The 13,397-nt window shown below is 32.8% G+C and overlaps 1 protein-coding gene across 3 annotated transcripts in view; it reads left to right on the top strand.

The window, feature by feature from the left end:
- Window positions 1-333: 333 nt before the first annotated feature.
- Window positions 334-13,397, top strand: part of LOC106462155 (leukocyte elastase inhibitor A-like) — a 27,017-nt gene continuing 13,953 nt past the window's right edge. The window contains exons 1-3 of one of the 3 annotated variants that reach the window (XR_002611171.1): window positions 334-363; window positions 448-600; window positions 12,709-13,344. Coding sequence is in view for 1 of the 3 variants with exons in the window: in XM_022389322.1 (XP_022245030.1) it covers window positions 543-600 (58 nt within the window). In the remaining 2 variants the exon portion in view is untranslated. Of the gene's footprint in view, window positions 364-439; window positions 601-12,708; window positions 13,345-13,397 lie in introns of those variants that run through there. The other 2 variants (XM_022389323.1, XM_022389322.1) reach the window with 2 other exon arrangements.

Raw genomic sequence — 13,397 nt, 5'->3', positions numbered from 1 at the left:
CTTAATACCACATCTTCCAAGATTATATAAAAAAATAATATTTCAAAATATCACATATAATAATCAAGCGAAAATCTCCCATAAGCTATAAATATATCTGTATCTCCTCTTGCTTAACTTCAGATCACAAGCTTTTTATTTCCTTATCGGGCCACGACATTACATATCACGTAACTAACAACATAGTATTTGTTATAAATAATCATAACATGCATTTCATATTGAGACCGTCACTGCTATAGTTGGTTCGTTCCTTAAATTATGTAAAATATCTTATTTAATTTTCACTAGGCGGAAACTGTCAATTTTAATAAAATACAGCTGAATCAAACCGTTTGTAAAAACAAGAAAAAACCCTTAAAGGTAAGATAAGGAAAATAGTATTATATAACTACGAAAAAATGCATACATTCAATTACTACATACTCCACTTTTATTTTAATACAGGGGATAGCGCGAACGCAGTCCCCCACTACCAAAAATTACACGTTCCATCTGCCCCAGTTTGGGGTAGTGGCAGGGGTCAACTCAATCAGAGTGCAATGAATGAGCCTTTCCCTGGGGAAGCCACCTTCTTGATCATGGCATTCCCAACGCCAAGTAAGTATGTTAAATACTTTCTTCGAACGTATTATGTATTACACTTACACAAATACTGTGTAAGGTGTGGTATCAAACCTCTTCACTCAAATAAAATTAATACTTTGTTACAGAAGAAGTGCTTTTCAGATTTGTAAAGATTGAAATATTATATAATGTATTATTTGTAAATGTCATGTACTTATTTCACTTTTACTTTAAAATGTGCTTAAATAGTTAAAAACGATGTAGTAGCGAAATATTAGTAGTGTCGCTATACTACTACAAGTTACAACTGCATGAGTACTACTACGCAGCCTAATAAATATATCTTCATCTATAGGTATACTCTACGTATTTTTACACTGTTTGTAAATATTAATGGTTATATTCTTCTCACACTTCCTATTGTCTCTTTCGTGTTACTTTACAATTTATTCATAACAATGCTTTTATACGACGCTGGTTAGTTATCAGTCATTCAACAAATAACTAGTCCTGATTCTGCCACTTTAAACTGCTGGTGTTAGGCCTAATCGGCTGTTGGGTATTTGTTTCAGCTGACAATGCTGGGTAAATTTCTTAACTGTTAATTCACCTTGCTACTTTCTGATATGGTTTATCTGTTGAAGTTTTGGATTTCTTATTATTTAAAATAAGTTTCCTCTTTGTGTTTTTAAGTTTACTTGTTACTGTAGTGTATAGTTACCTCGGGACCCACAAAACTTGAACGTTAGCTGTGCGAAATATGTATTTGACGATTTCGGGAAATTGTTCTGTAAGTGTAAAAATAAAACCTTTGTTAGTGAGTATTTATTCATTACTTTTAATATAGAAAGATTATTCAATTGTGACGTTGCTCATTTCTCTTATAAACGTTTTATAAGCTTAATACTTCATTAACTTAAGTTCAAAACATCTATCACTGAATAAATAATAATAATATTAATAATGGCTTACCAACCATTTTTAAAAATAAAAATTTTGTTCTTTTTGATTACATGTAATATTTATTTATACATAACAGTAAACATATTTTTATACCAGTTTGCAAAAAAAATTAATGATAGCTTGGGATATTCTTGAAAATAAATTGCTTTTAATTCAAGGCAGGCATGTGCCTAAAATGAAAAAATAACAGCAGCGAAGATTCAAACATCATTGGCATACTAAAGACACTGAAAAGAAAATGAGATATAAATGTTGAGTTTAAAAGTTAAAATTGACAGATTGATTGACAATTTAACATGACCTTCAAGGCTGTCCTTGAGAAATATAAAAATTTAAATCTTCCCTTTACTTTTAAGGAAATCATCAGTTCCCCTCTTAAGTTCCTGTAAACCAAGTGGTTATAAACATAATACTATCTTCACTAGAGTCAGTTAACCTGTCTTTTCAACAATTTAAACTTTCTCATTTTATTATTTTCTGAATATAGCAGAGAGAAATTAAACTCTAGAGGCCTATATGCTATTAATCACCCAGATAACTTTGTAAACTTCAGTAATATAATATCTTACCCTTCTTTTTCTAAATAGAAAAATACAAATACAATCTCTGAAAGATAACCCTTTCATCTGTGAAATAATTCTAATAGCCCTCCTCTGCACCCATGCCAGTAAATCAATACCCTTTCTTTGATAAGAAGACCAAAAGTGGAAACTAAGATTTCATTTAATTTTCTTTCATCATATAGCAAAACAATGAACCTAATTAGTCAATGATAACTCTTGCAGTCGTATACTCATTAGTGTATAAATTAAATCAAAAATGATATTCCCCATAGTTAACCACCTGGTATAGGAGATTATTATCAATCATTTCAAGAAATCTCTGTCCCTCAATACTTGACCCCATACAGTACCAATCAATGTTCTAAAACAAAAATTGCCCATAATTACTGGATCAGTATTCATATTAGTAACAACCCTAATATCATTATACAGTTTCTCATAAATCGTTTCTGTCTGATCAGATGGTTCATAACAATTGCCAATTATAAACCTTCTAGTGTTAAACTCTGATTGTAACTTGTATAAATTAAACTGCATGACTACCAGTTTTTGTCTTCAATCCTTTTATAGTGAGACACTCCAACCCTCTTAAAAAGTCTATCACCACTAAATAGCTTATAACCTCAAATTTCAAAATAATAATCATAACATTATTCTCCATATCTGACCAAGTTTAAGTAATTCCCGTTACATTAGTCTTCCATTTCAACTAAAGCCCTCAACCCTTTATTTTGTTTGTAATACTCCTGACATAAGAATAATAGCAATTAAGTTTATTCCTCATTATTGTGTTTATCTGACACTTATGTTTAAAACTATTTTTTAACTCATTATGCTCTGTATCTCCTTTTTCCAAACTCCTTGTTACCCTAGTTATTCTATCAATTTCTTTATTCCCATTTTCCAGGTTCCTTCACCTCTATGCAAGTTTAGTATTTCCATTAACTGACCATTAATATAATTCACAGACTGTTTCATAATCTAGTTGACCAGCAGAGATGGAAGCTGCCAGTCTCGCTAGATGCAAAAATCGTGTGAGGGGCAGCTATCTTAATGCATGCATATTAAGACAGACCCCATCATTACTTTTATCTGACAAACAAAATTTATAAAATTATTCATAATTAAAGTGAGAATCTAAAACTTGAACCCTTTTATCTTATTGATTTTCTGCAATATCAATAAATATCTCAAAACCTACTAGAGAGGCCACTCTTTTCCTTCTCTCTGACTTTCAAGCTTATATATTAATCAATTTTACATGACTGGTGGACATGTTTATAACCAACAGAAAGAGGAGAGTCTCCTCTACATAAATCTTACAAGTAATTTAGTTTTTGTATTGTAAACTCTTATTAAGTGGAATTGCTTTGTATGCAGTGGTGTTGTTTTTGTGTTCCAAATGCTAAAGGAATGTTTAACCTATTTATGGCTTACTTAGAAAGCTGGATAAATTATAGTAGTTTTTAGACATTATATTCTAGTGACTGATATGTTTTTGTGCTCCGAATGCACATTTGAAAGCTACATGAGCTCTTTTTGGATGCCCAAATGTGCGAGCTTCAACAAGGCTTATAAAACAATGTTAAATTTTTTATTTTGAATCAAAAAAAAGCTCAAAGATGCAACACTTACAAATCCTTCTATGTATATATTTTTATTTATTTTTTAATAATGTTAAAATTGAAAACTTCTCAGCTTAGCTTAACAAAATTTCAGTAAAATCTCTAAAACGTTAGAAGCTCCAGTGCTCTGTAAAACATTACACTGAACAATCACATGGTGTTTACATGAGATCTATAGGACATAACAAATGGGCTCCCCCTGTGATTAATTGCTTTTGATGCAAAGATTACTGTTACACTGGGTACAATTTAAATCAATAAAACCGTAAGAATAAAAGGAAAAAAATGTGAAAAGGTTAGCAGCTGAAACTGTTAAGTAATTTAGAACTTCCTTCAGACAGTTTAGAGGAAGCAAGGATATTATTCATTTTATTTTGTATTTTTCATTTCACTGTACATTAATGATTTTGCCACAGTTAGGGTAGAGAAAATAAAAGATGTTTTACAAACAAAGGTGATAATCATTTGGAATGTTCTAGAGGTTATGCAAATGAGATACGAGAACTGTAAGATGAAGTATCTTTCCTCTTAGCATGGAAATTATCTTTCACTTAAGATTCACTCAGTACAGGCTTTAGAAGTTAAAGCACAAATCTTTAGCAAAAAAAAAAAATTTTTTCTATTGATTTTCTTTTCTGTACAACAGACTTGTAATGCTTACTAAAAGCTTGCCTAGTTTTGAAAAGATACACACAGCAAATTATAATAAATATTAGAATGTAAAACTTCACAGTTACAGGTCCATCACTTTGATTGAGCTCAGGGAACAGATGGATAATTAAATTTAGCACTGCTTTGTGAATATATTTTTTTTCCATATTAATTTTTTTTTTCTACATAATTGTCTGTTTTGTTTTATATGGTAACCAGTAAGATTATTAATAATTGGTCACTGTAACTGGTTGTGTTTTTTTGTAGCAGAGAGGCTGAAGTGTAATTTAACCTATATTTAATGAACATCCTACTTCTTAACCTGCTTAAGTGGAGCCCTATGATATAAGCATATCATTGATAATCTTTAAGTCTTGGATCCTGCCAATTAATTTATTCCTGCATCTAGCCCAATTAAGAACTCTTGAAAAGGCCATAAATATGTATCTATTCCTAAACCTTTAAATAAATTGTCAATGCACACACTATGATATCCTGTATTTAACTTCTGGCAAGCAAATTCTAGATCTAGTCTTTCTATTCTTTTCACTGCAAGTAACTCTATTAGTATATTTAAGGAAAAAGTCCTTCCCTCATACTATGCTCATCTGTTTTTAAATTGCACACAGCCAGTGGTGTAGATCTAGGTAAGAGTTCCATATGGTACCCCCACTCAATTTAAAAAAAAATCATCAGAGTAATATTTATGTATTAATAAATCATATTAATAGTATGATCTGATAATTTTAATACATTATTATACCACTTACTTCATTAATTAGATGTAAAATCTTCTTGGGGATAAACTTTACAAATGTCTTGTATAAAGGCATCAAAAAGGCTACTTTTATCAGAATATAATGTTCTCCACATGTATTCACACAAATGCTTGTCAGATGTATTTGCCTTGGTATGTGTAGTTGGTAGTTGTCTTTTGACACATCACCACCGATTCTCTATTAGGTTTGTACATGCACCACTTTTAATAAACCCTTTTCAGAATCTTTTTTATCCAGGCAATTCTACAATTTTTGGGTTGGGGTGCCATATGGAACTCTTTCCTAGATCTATTATAGATTGGTATCCAAAGATCCTATCTCTATTGCTTAAATTTTTTACAACTGTGCACTTTTGTAAACCCAGAACTAGAGTATCTTTCTTCTCATAACAACCTTTACCCTAATTCTATCCAGTTTCTACCTTACTTTCTGTTCCCAATCTACTATTTTCACCTTCTAATAGTTCAATCTTCCACACAGCTATCTCCAACTTATTCTCAATTAAGCAAGCTCTGAAAGTATACTGTATTATGTTTTTTCTCTACTTCCTGAAACTCGTATTCAAGCCCACTATTTTCAAACATAACCCACTCCTGGCATCTGTTTTAACAAGAAAGGATGTTAGCTATATTTGTGACTGTGAACATTCAATGGAAAATCTCATAATTGACCTGAATCATGTAGATATCAGTCCCTTGGTGGTAAGTTGAAAGATTAAGAGATTAAAAATTTATAACAAACTAGGACCATATAAAAGTTTCCCCAATGTTTCAAAGGAGATCAAAGATCAGATATGGTAGATAAATAGATAGAAGGCAAGAGCCTTAAGATTGGAGAATTCCTAATGTTAATTTTTATTTTTAAAGGGGATAATAAGAGTTGCCATGGAAAGTATAGACCAGTTAGTCTTACTTTTGTAGTGGGAAAATTTCTAGAGAGAGAGTGATAAAATTATTACAAAATAATTTAATTATAAATGAATGCCAACATGATTTCACCAAAGGGAAATCTTGCCTTACTCATCTGTTATCTTTATGAGAATGTTACATGTCAACTGGATGATGAAAAAGGTGTGAACTCATTGTACTTAAATTTTTAAAAAGCTTCTGATAAGGTGCCACAATAATGATTAGCTAGAAAAGTCACGTACATACAGGTTGGGGAAAGACAGTTAATTGGATTATAGGTAGAGCCAGGTGATTAACTGAATCAAAATAATCGATTACCTACAAGCAAAGTAATGCCTTTGGGTTATAAAAATTTGGATCATATGTTTAATATTGATGAAAACTATCTTAATAGCATGATTTAAGAAAAGGATCTTTGCATAATGATAGATAAGTCACACAAATCATCAAAGCAGTACTCTGTTGCTAGTAGTAAAGCAAATAGAATTTTTAGTGTATGTTTACAGGCATATTGATTACAACTCAATAAAAAGAGGTAATTCTGTTTATATACAGATCACTAGTTAGGCCTTACTTGGAATACTATATACAGGGTTGATTTCCTTATATAAGAAAGGTAATGGCTAGAGGAGGGCTACTAAGATGATTCCAGAGGTGGATTATCTTACAGGTATATGTTAAGATCTCTTATTTTCTGTCCAGAAAAGATAAATAAGAGACAATCTCATGAGATTTATAGGATAACGGCTTCTTCCATCTTTGTGCTATAAAGTTAATTAGATGAGATGACACAAATGTAAGGTTTGAAAAAAGGTTGGACTCTGGTTAAGACAATTTATGAGCAGTGTGATAGAGTTATAGGACGAGTTGCTTCAGCAGCAACTAAGACCAGTATTTTACACAAACTTAACAGAGAAATCAATGATTTTCTGAAAAATAAATGGTGAGTTTAAATTTTTACTTTTCTCAAGGGTGGGAGTGCAAAGACAACCTTAAAGGAACTAGTAGTAATAGTCCCTTGTTATGCATATGTTATCTTAAAGCCATGGTTAATATGCTGTTTTAAAATAAAATGTCATTTCTATAACATATTACTTATACCAACAATGATTAAACTATCTTTTTTCAAAATCCAGATTGACATATTGATAAGACTGTAATATTAATAATTTAAAAACAAAGCAGAAGTAGTAGTATCAGAACTGAATATATTTATAAACTTCATCTTAATTTCATCGAAAATATTTGTAAAATCATTAGAAGAAACCGCCCTTAGTTAATTTGTCTAATTTATCGTGTTAATTATAAAAAACTGCTACAACGAAAATACTAACGTTAGCATAGTACTTATACTAGTAGTAGATACTAAACATGTATCCTAGCCTAAACTCGATGTTTACACCTAGTTTTAAATTAATTTTATTTCACTTCAATTTGAATTTCAGCTCACTTTGTTTCCTTTAGTCCACAAGTTTTATGTAGTTTCAGGCTAATTTTAAATGATAATTTTTCACTGGATAAAAAATAAGCAATTTTTTTTCTTATTAAAAAGTTTACAGTCTAATGAACACAACTCCACCTTATGGTTATCGTCACGATGCAACAGTTGACCGTTTTCGATAAAATTTAAATATCATAATAAAGGAGTTGTTATACGCTACCGGCTTCTGAGACAACCATAGCTTTATATATATATATGTGTGTGTGTGTGTGGACCCGCCAGTAGAAAAAATAAAGTAATGTCACGCTTATTTCTAAATCTAAACAGAAAAAGCTGACTATTGCATAAAATAAGATTGCATTTTGATTAAATAAAAGAGAATAAAACTATCCGTATTCGAGCAATAACCAAAAAATGTTGAGTTTACATTAAACCACAAATTTTCAGTTTGAATCCTTATGTGCATCTACATTTTTTTATTAGTTTTAGACTTTACCATCTCCTTCTTTGATCTTTTACTGAATAACCCGATGAAGTTAGATATTCTTGAAATTGAATATCAGTACCAACGTTTATTTATGAAACATCTTCAATCTTCCATACCAGTTTTTACTGATAGCTGAAAAGCAGGCCCACCTCGGGCTTCTGTGTTTGTGTTCTTGTGGGCAACACGGCTAACTCATTCCTACCTAAAATTTACCAACTATTAACCTATTTATCACGTCATCTTCCCACAGATGTTTACTCTAAGCACTATGGGTATTGGGGGTGTGAGAGTTACACCAAACGAAGAATAAATAAGAACATAAAGAAAAATACAAAAAATATTGCTTTTGGCAGCAGTGGTGTCGCGCAAATTAAGGTAATTGGGTTAGGGTGTCGTCAGTGAAAAAGTTTGGAAACCGCTGACCTAAGTAATATCATAACTGTATTATCTTTACGCACTCGCGTAGCTCATCGAAGGCCAATCTTTTCTCTTTAACATTAAAAAAACAATAGGCCCGTTTATCATCTCTACGTATCTAGTTTTACTGAATTCTGGGTCACATGCTGGTTGACACTATAACCATGTTAATCTTTACTGGCATTGTGAAGCTTCTGTCCATTCCATATCTTTATATAAAGCCTACTCCCAGAAAAGGATTATGTGTCAAGTAACAGGTGATTTCGGATGTCCAACGACATAACAGATTTTCCAAATTAAGACTACCATCTGTGCAACAAGTGAACAGAACTTCTGTGGAAAAAATATCCAATTCTAGCTAGTTTGGAAACAAGAAAGTTGAAGAGAGATTTACAGTTTCTTCAGGATACACATGTTGTGTTCTGTGGTTTATTATGGTCAAAGTATATTGTATTATCGCCATCCACTATAGTTGGAACCAATACATGAAACGTAGCTTGTTATCTAGAAAGCAGGCTGTTCTTGCTCAAACTGTTATCTGTTCAATTGAGGATGAGTTCCGACATTGCTCTGCAGTTATTGACATTTGGCTACCCAGTTTTCCATTGGAATTATCATCAGTGAGGTAGAAGTAGCGGGATCTAGTTGTACATCTAGGTTTTTTATTTTGTACCTTGTCCAATAGTGCACACATGATTGTCAGAACTATCTAAGGTTATTATTTAATCATTGTTCAAACAATCTGGATTCAACTCTGTGAGTTGGTGCTTGAATATGATAATGAGTTTGTTCGACTAGATGGTCATTTGAGCTAGATAACAGTAACTCAACACTTTATAGACAAAGATGATGCACATTAGATTACACAACTTTCATGCATGTATTCCTGGAACACTTGAGATATATATACCCAGCTCTGAAATGAAGATGAATATCTGGAAACATTGGACAGTGCTTTGTGGTTCAGCACTTTAGGCTTAGATTCCAAACAATGTGAATTAAGTTGGATTATGAGAGCAGGATCAAAACTGCTTTTGACACTCAAGGTGGTCTGTACAAATTTTGCATCATGCAACTTATCCTGTATAATATGCTTGTCACTTTTGAAGGGTAATGAACCTTACACTGAGAGGGTTATAATAGGAGAAATGTCTTATCTTTATGTTAAGAATGTGTTGGTGTCTTGTTACACGTTTTATCCTGCTGCCGTATATCTGGGAATGGTGGTTTTGGCAGGTTAGAAAGGCAAGCTTGAAACTGAAACCAGGGAAGTACTTCATCATGCATATTCATGTGAATTTACTTGTTCATTTGTTGGGAATGGAAACAGTGTCAATTGATCCTATGGCCAATTTCTCCAAGATTACTGCACCATTATTTGTTATAAATGTATATTCTGAAATGCAATTTATAGTTGGACTGTAACAAATTATTTCAGTCACAAAAATGTACTTTAATAGAAGCTCTGGTTTTATCATAACTGAGACAAAATTGTTCATTCCTGCAAGATACTGATGCCAGCAGTATTGTCATAGATGGAAGACAGGATAAAATGTACAATTGCATATACAAGTCATGAGTTAATAGCCCCAGAATGTGGAGAACTTGTCCATTTGGTGAATGACCTGACTCTTGGAGTTAAAGCCATTACTGCAACTCTGAAGACAAGTCTTACAGTAGGTAATTTCACTAATGAATGACCTCCATGGATGATACTTGAGAAGCTTTGTGATAAGCAACTCTCAGTCCCACATTTAGTTTCTGAGGTAATTTCTATACAAATATAAGATAGGTATACTAATACCAGCAGGGTCGCCCAGGAAATTGGTGAAGTAATCTGTACTTGAAAACTTGACCGAGTTTTTCTTGTGTGGTATAATGAAAGAACAAGTTTGAATGAAACAAACGCAGCCTTTATTATAAGAATAAAATGCAGCATATCTATTTGCACAGATAGGACCATAGTCAGATATCTACTAGATGGTAATTAGTCTTGCAGGTTTCACTCTCTCAAGATTGATCTCCATATAACCAAAATACAATTATCTCAAGTTTGATCTGTAGAACTGAACAAAGAAAGTGAGTTTATATTCAACACGTAAACACAGTTTGTTTATCTAGTCGAAAGTATCACCTCGCGACTTTTATTTCACAACATTGGCCATCTGTAACACACAAACATCATAAATTGGCCAACAATGGATATTACAGTTGGTGATTCCTTCAACAAGGATGCTCTATGTTAATGCAATGTCCAAAATGGACATTATCAATTATAGAGAACAAAGAGACAAAGCAACTAGAACAAAACTATCTCAACAACTTTCTGAGCCACGTGTTTATGCTAAAACCACATAGAAATGAAATAAACGAAAATTGTTTTAAAATTTCTATACAAGTTGGAACAGGTAGAAAACATGATATGCCTGCATATCACAGTGCTCCATTACTGAAAATCAAAAATACATGTTTCTTAATCAGAGATGCAGCTAGTAGTCCCTATATCTCTTGATACGAGAGGTAACCAGGGTATTACATGCACATGTGCTAACATGCAAAAACAGTTTACCAGTACACATTCGTGTTTAATCGTTTGGCAATGGTGCAAACACTACTGTGTGTGCTGTCGATAAAAAATCGGGGGAAAACTGGCCAAAAATTGTTGTTCTTCATTACAGAGAATTGCTCTGGATATAGGTAGCCCTCTTCTGGTGACTGACGAAGGTAAACAATATATGCTAGTTACTATCAATTACTTTACCAAGTGGTTGATATTAGTACATTCCTTTGCTGATGTGTTAACTCAGCAATTAATATTATGATTTGGAATACCTGGATAAATCCACCCAGACGGCCAGACCCAGAAGTAAATTTCAACAGACAGTTATTTTCTGAGTTGTGTGAAGTATGTAATTTAGTTATGCACTTTGCTATGTAACCCAATTCAAATGGCATGAGTAATACAGAATTTCAAGTGGGTGGTTGCAAGGTTTATTCATTCAACAGAACAGACTGAAATAACCACTTCTCATATTCCATGATAGTGTATCATGAAACAGAATATAACTCGAATGGTTGTTCCCTAAACATGTTTATGCTACATTGAAAAATACAACTCGTTGTGGACATGATGTATGGTCCAACCCCAAGATCAGGTTTCCACAAAAATATGTAGATTGTTTGAGGTCTGTATTATTTAATGCACATGAAGTTATGTGTGAGCAGTTAGGAAAAGTTATCATATGTCAGAAAATATGCTATAATAAAACAGTAAAGAAACAAACATAGTTGTTGCTATGAAGTAACAGAGACCTGGCTAGACAGGCCTCTGTCTCGTTTGTCAACAAATTAATCCATCAACGTATGCGTTACAGCAGCTGCGTAGCATGTACAACCACGTGCAACAAGTTGAGAAGCTAAAGCCATATGTTACTTATAAACATCCTGCATTCGATAGATCAGGAATCAGAAGATGTGAGTGACATGTAAGAAGACAGAGTACTGTTTTGTCTCATCTTCACTCAGTTCATGGGGAGGAAAATGCAATAAGTACATATTTGGCTGTTCAACGGGAGTCAGAAGAGGAAATACATGTGAGTGAGCTGTGTAATAGCTCAGATAGTTGGCTGAAGTTCCAGTGCAAACCTACTTATTAACACACATGGGATTATCTGCTACAATAGCAGACAGGATTGTCATTATTGATAGAATTAATGACTGAAAGAAAGTGACAATCATTTCTTTCTGAGTTATTAAGTGGTATTTTATGATAATATGTAGGTATTATGTGATAATAACTTGGTTATGATAAAGTTAAGAGGGTTTATTGGTTGTAAGGTTGATGGGGTAGAATTGCATTGCGACCCCTGATTTTCAAAATATTAAGCATAATTTCCTTGAGAAAATTTTGTGCAATTTGATGTTACAACTGTTTAATAAATACACTGAACCTGTTGTGCTAATAGATATAACGTCTAGAACTTCGACAGTTTGTATTGCTGAGGATGATTGCTAGGAAGTCAAAAACATTCATAAAGGGTCTTGTAATCCTCACTTTTAGAGATGTATGTTTGATGTCTTGTGGTAGCACTTGCTCATTCTAATTGTATATTAGCAGAATTTCTACAGAATGGACTGCAGAATAGTTGCTAGATTCTAGTTAGGATGTTATTGAATGTAGTTGAACATTTGAAGTTGGCAGTACTGGAAATGATTGCTAATGTTTTTAATGAATCTTACTGCTGAGAATACTTTGTAATTCTTGCTTTCTGTGCACTCAAAAGGAAAATATTTGTTACATTTTTCAGAATGATCCTACAAGAAACACTTGATTGCTGGTTTTTACGTGAGTGCCAAGTTTAACTAGATTATGAGACATGTAAATGTCTTCCACATGTGCAGTACGGGAAGTATGGCATTACCTTGGCACCCAAATGATGCTGACTCAGTGGGGGTTCGCCAGGTGAGTAGAAGGATGTGCCTAAGGATTACATAACTATTACGTGATATTCAAATTATTCCGACACCTGAAGGTTACTAGAAACATGGTATGATGAGCGTGAAAATAGTTTGCGAGAAAGCCACCAGAGAGTGATTTAAATCAACGTGTCTCAACATGTCATTAACTTCATGGTGACAATCAGTCTTAAAATTAATAATTTAGCTAATTTGCATAATGTTGTGTTTACACTTACCAAATTTCAAGACAGACTAAAAGCTGGATAAACTTTATTTTTAGAAAATACAATAGTCATTGACAGAAGAGGTCGTCACGTGCTCAAACAAACAGTCTCCTCTTAAAATTGGCAGAATAAATGGTCAATAGCACTGCAGGTAAAGATCTGAAGTTTATAAATTTGTAACACAGAGATGTGCCCTTTTTTGGTAAAATATGTTAATCTAATTTGAAATTATGTGTATGAGACTAAAGTCGTGCCACTTTATATTGATTCAAACATATATATATTGAATATTTGTTTGGTTGGTTGGTTGGTTG

Source organism: Limulus polyphemus, unplaced genomic scaffold (genome assembly GCF_000517525.1).
Source record: "Limulus polyphemus unplaced genomic scaffold, Limulus_polyphemus-2.1.2 Scaffold1105, whole genome shotgun sequence".
NCBI classification, from domain to species: Eukaryota; Metazoa; Arthropoda; class Merostomata; order Xiphosura; family Limulidae; genus Limulus; species Limulus polyphemus.
This window is presented reverse-complemented; position numbering and strand designations above follow the sequence as displayed.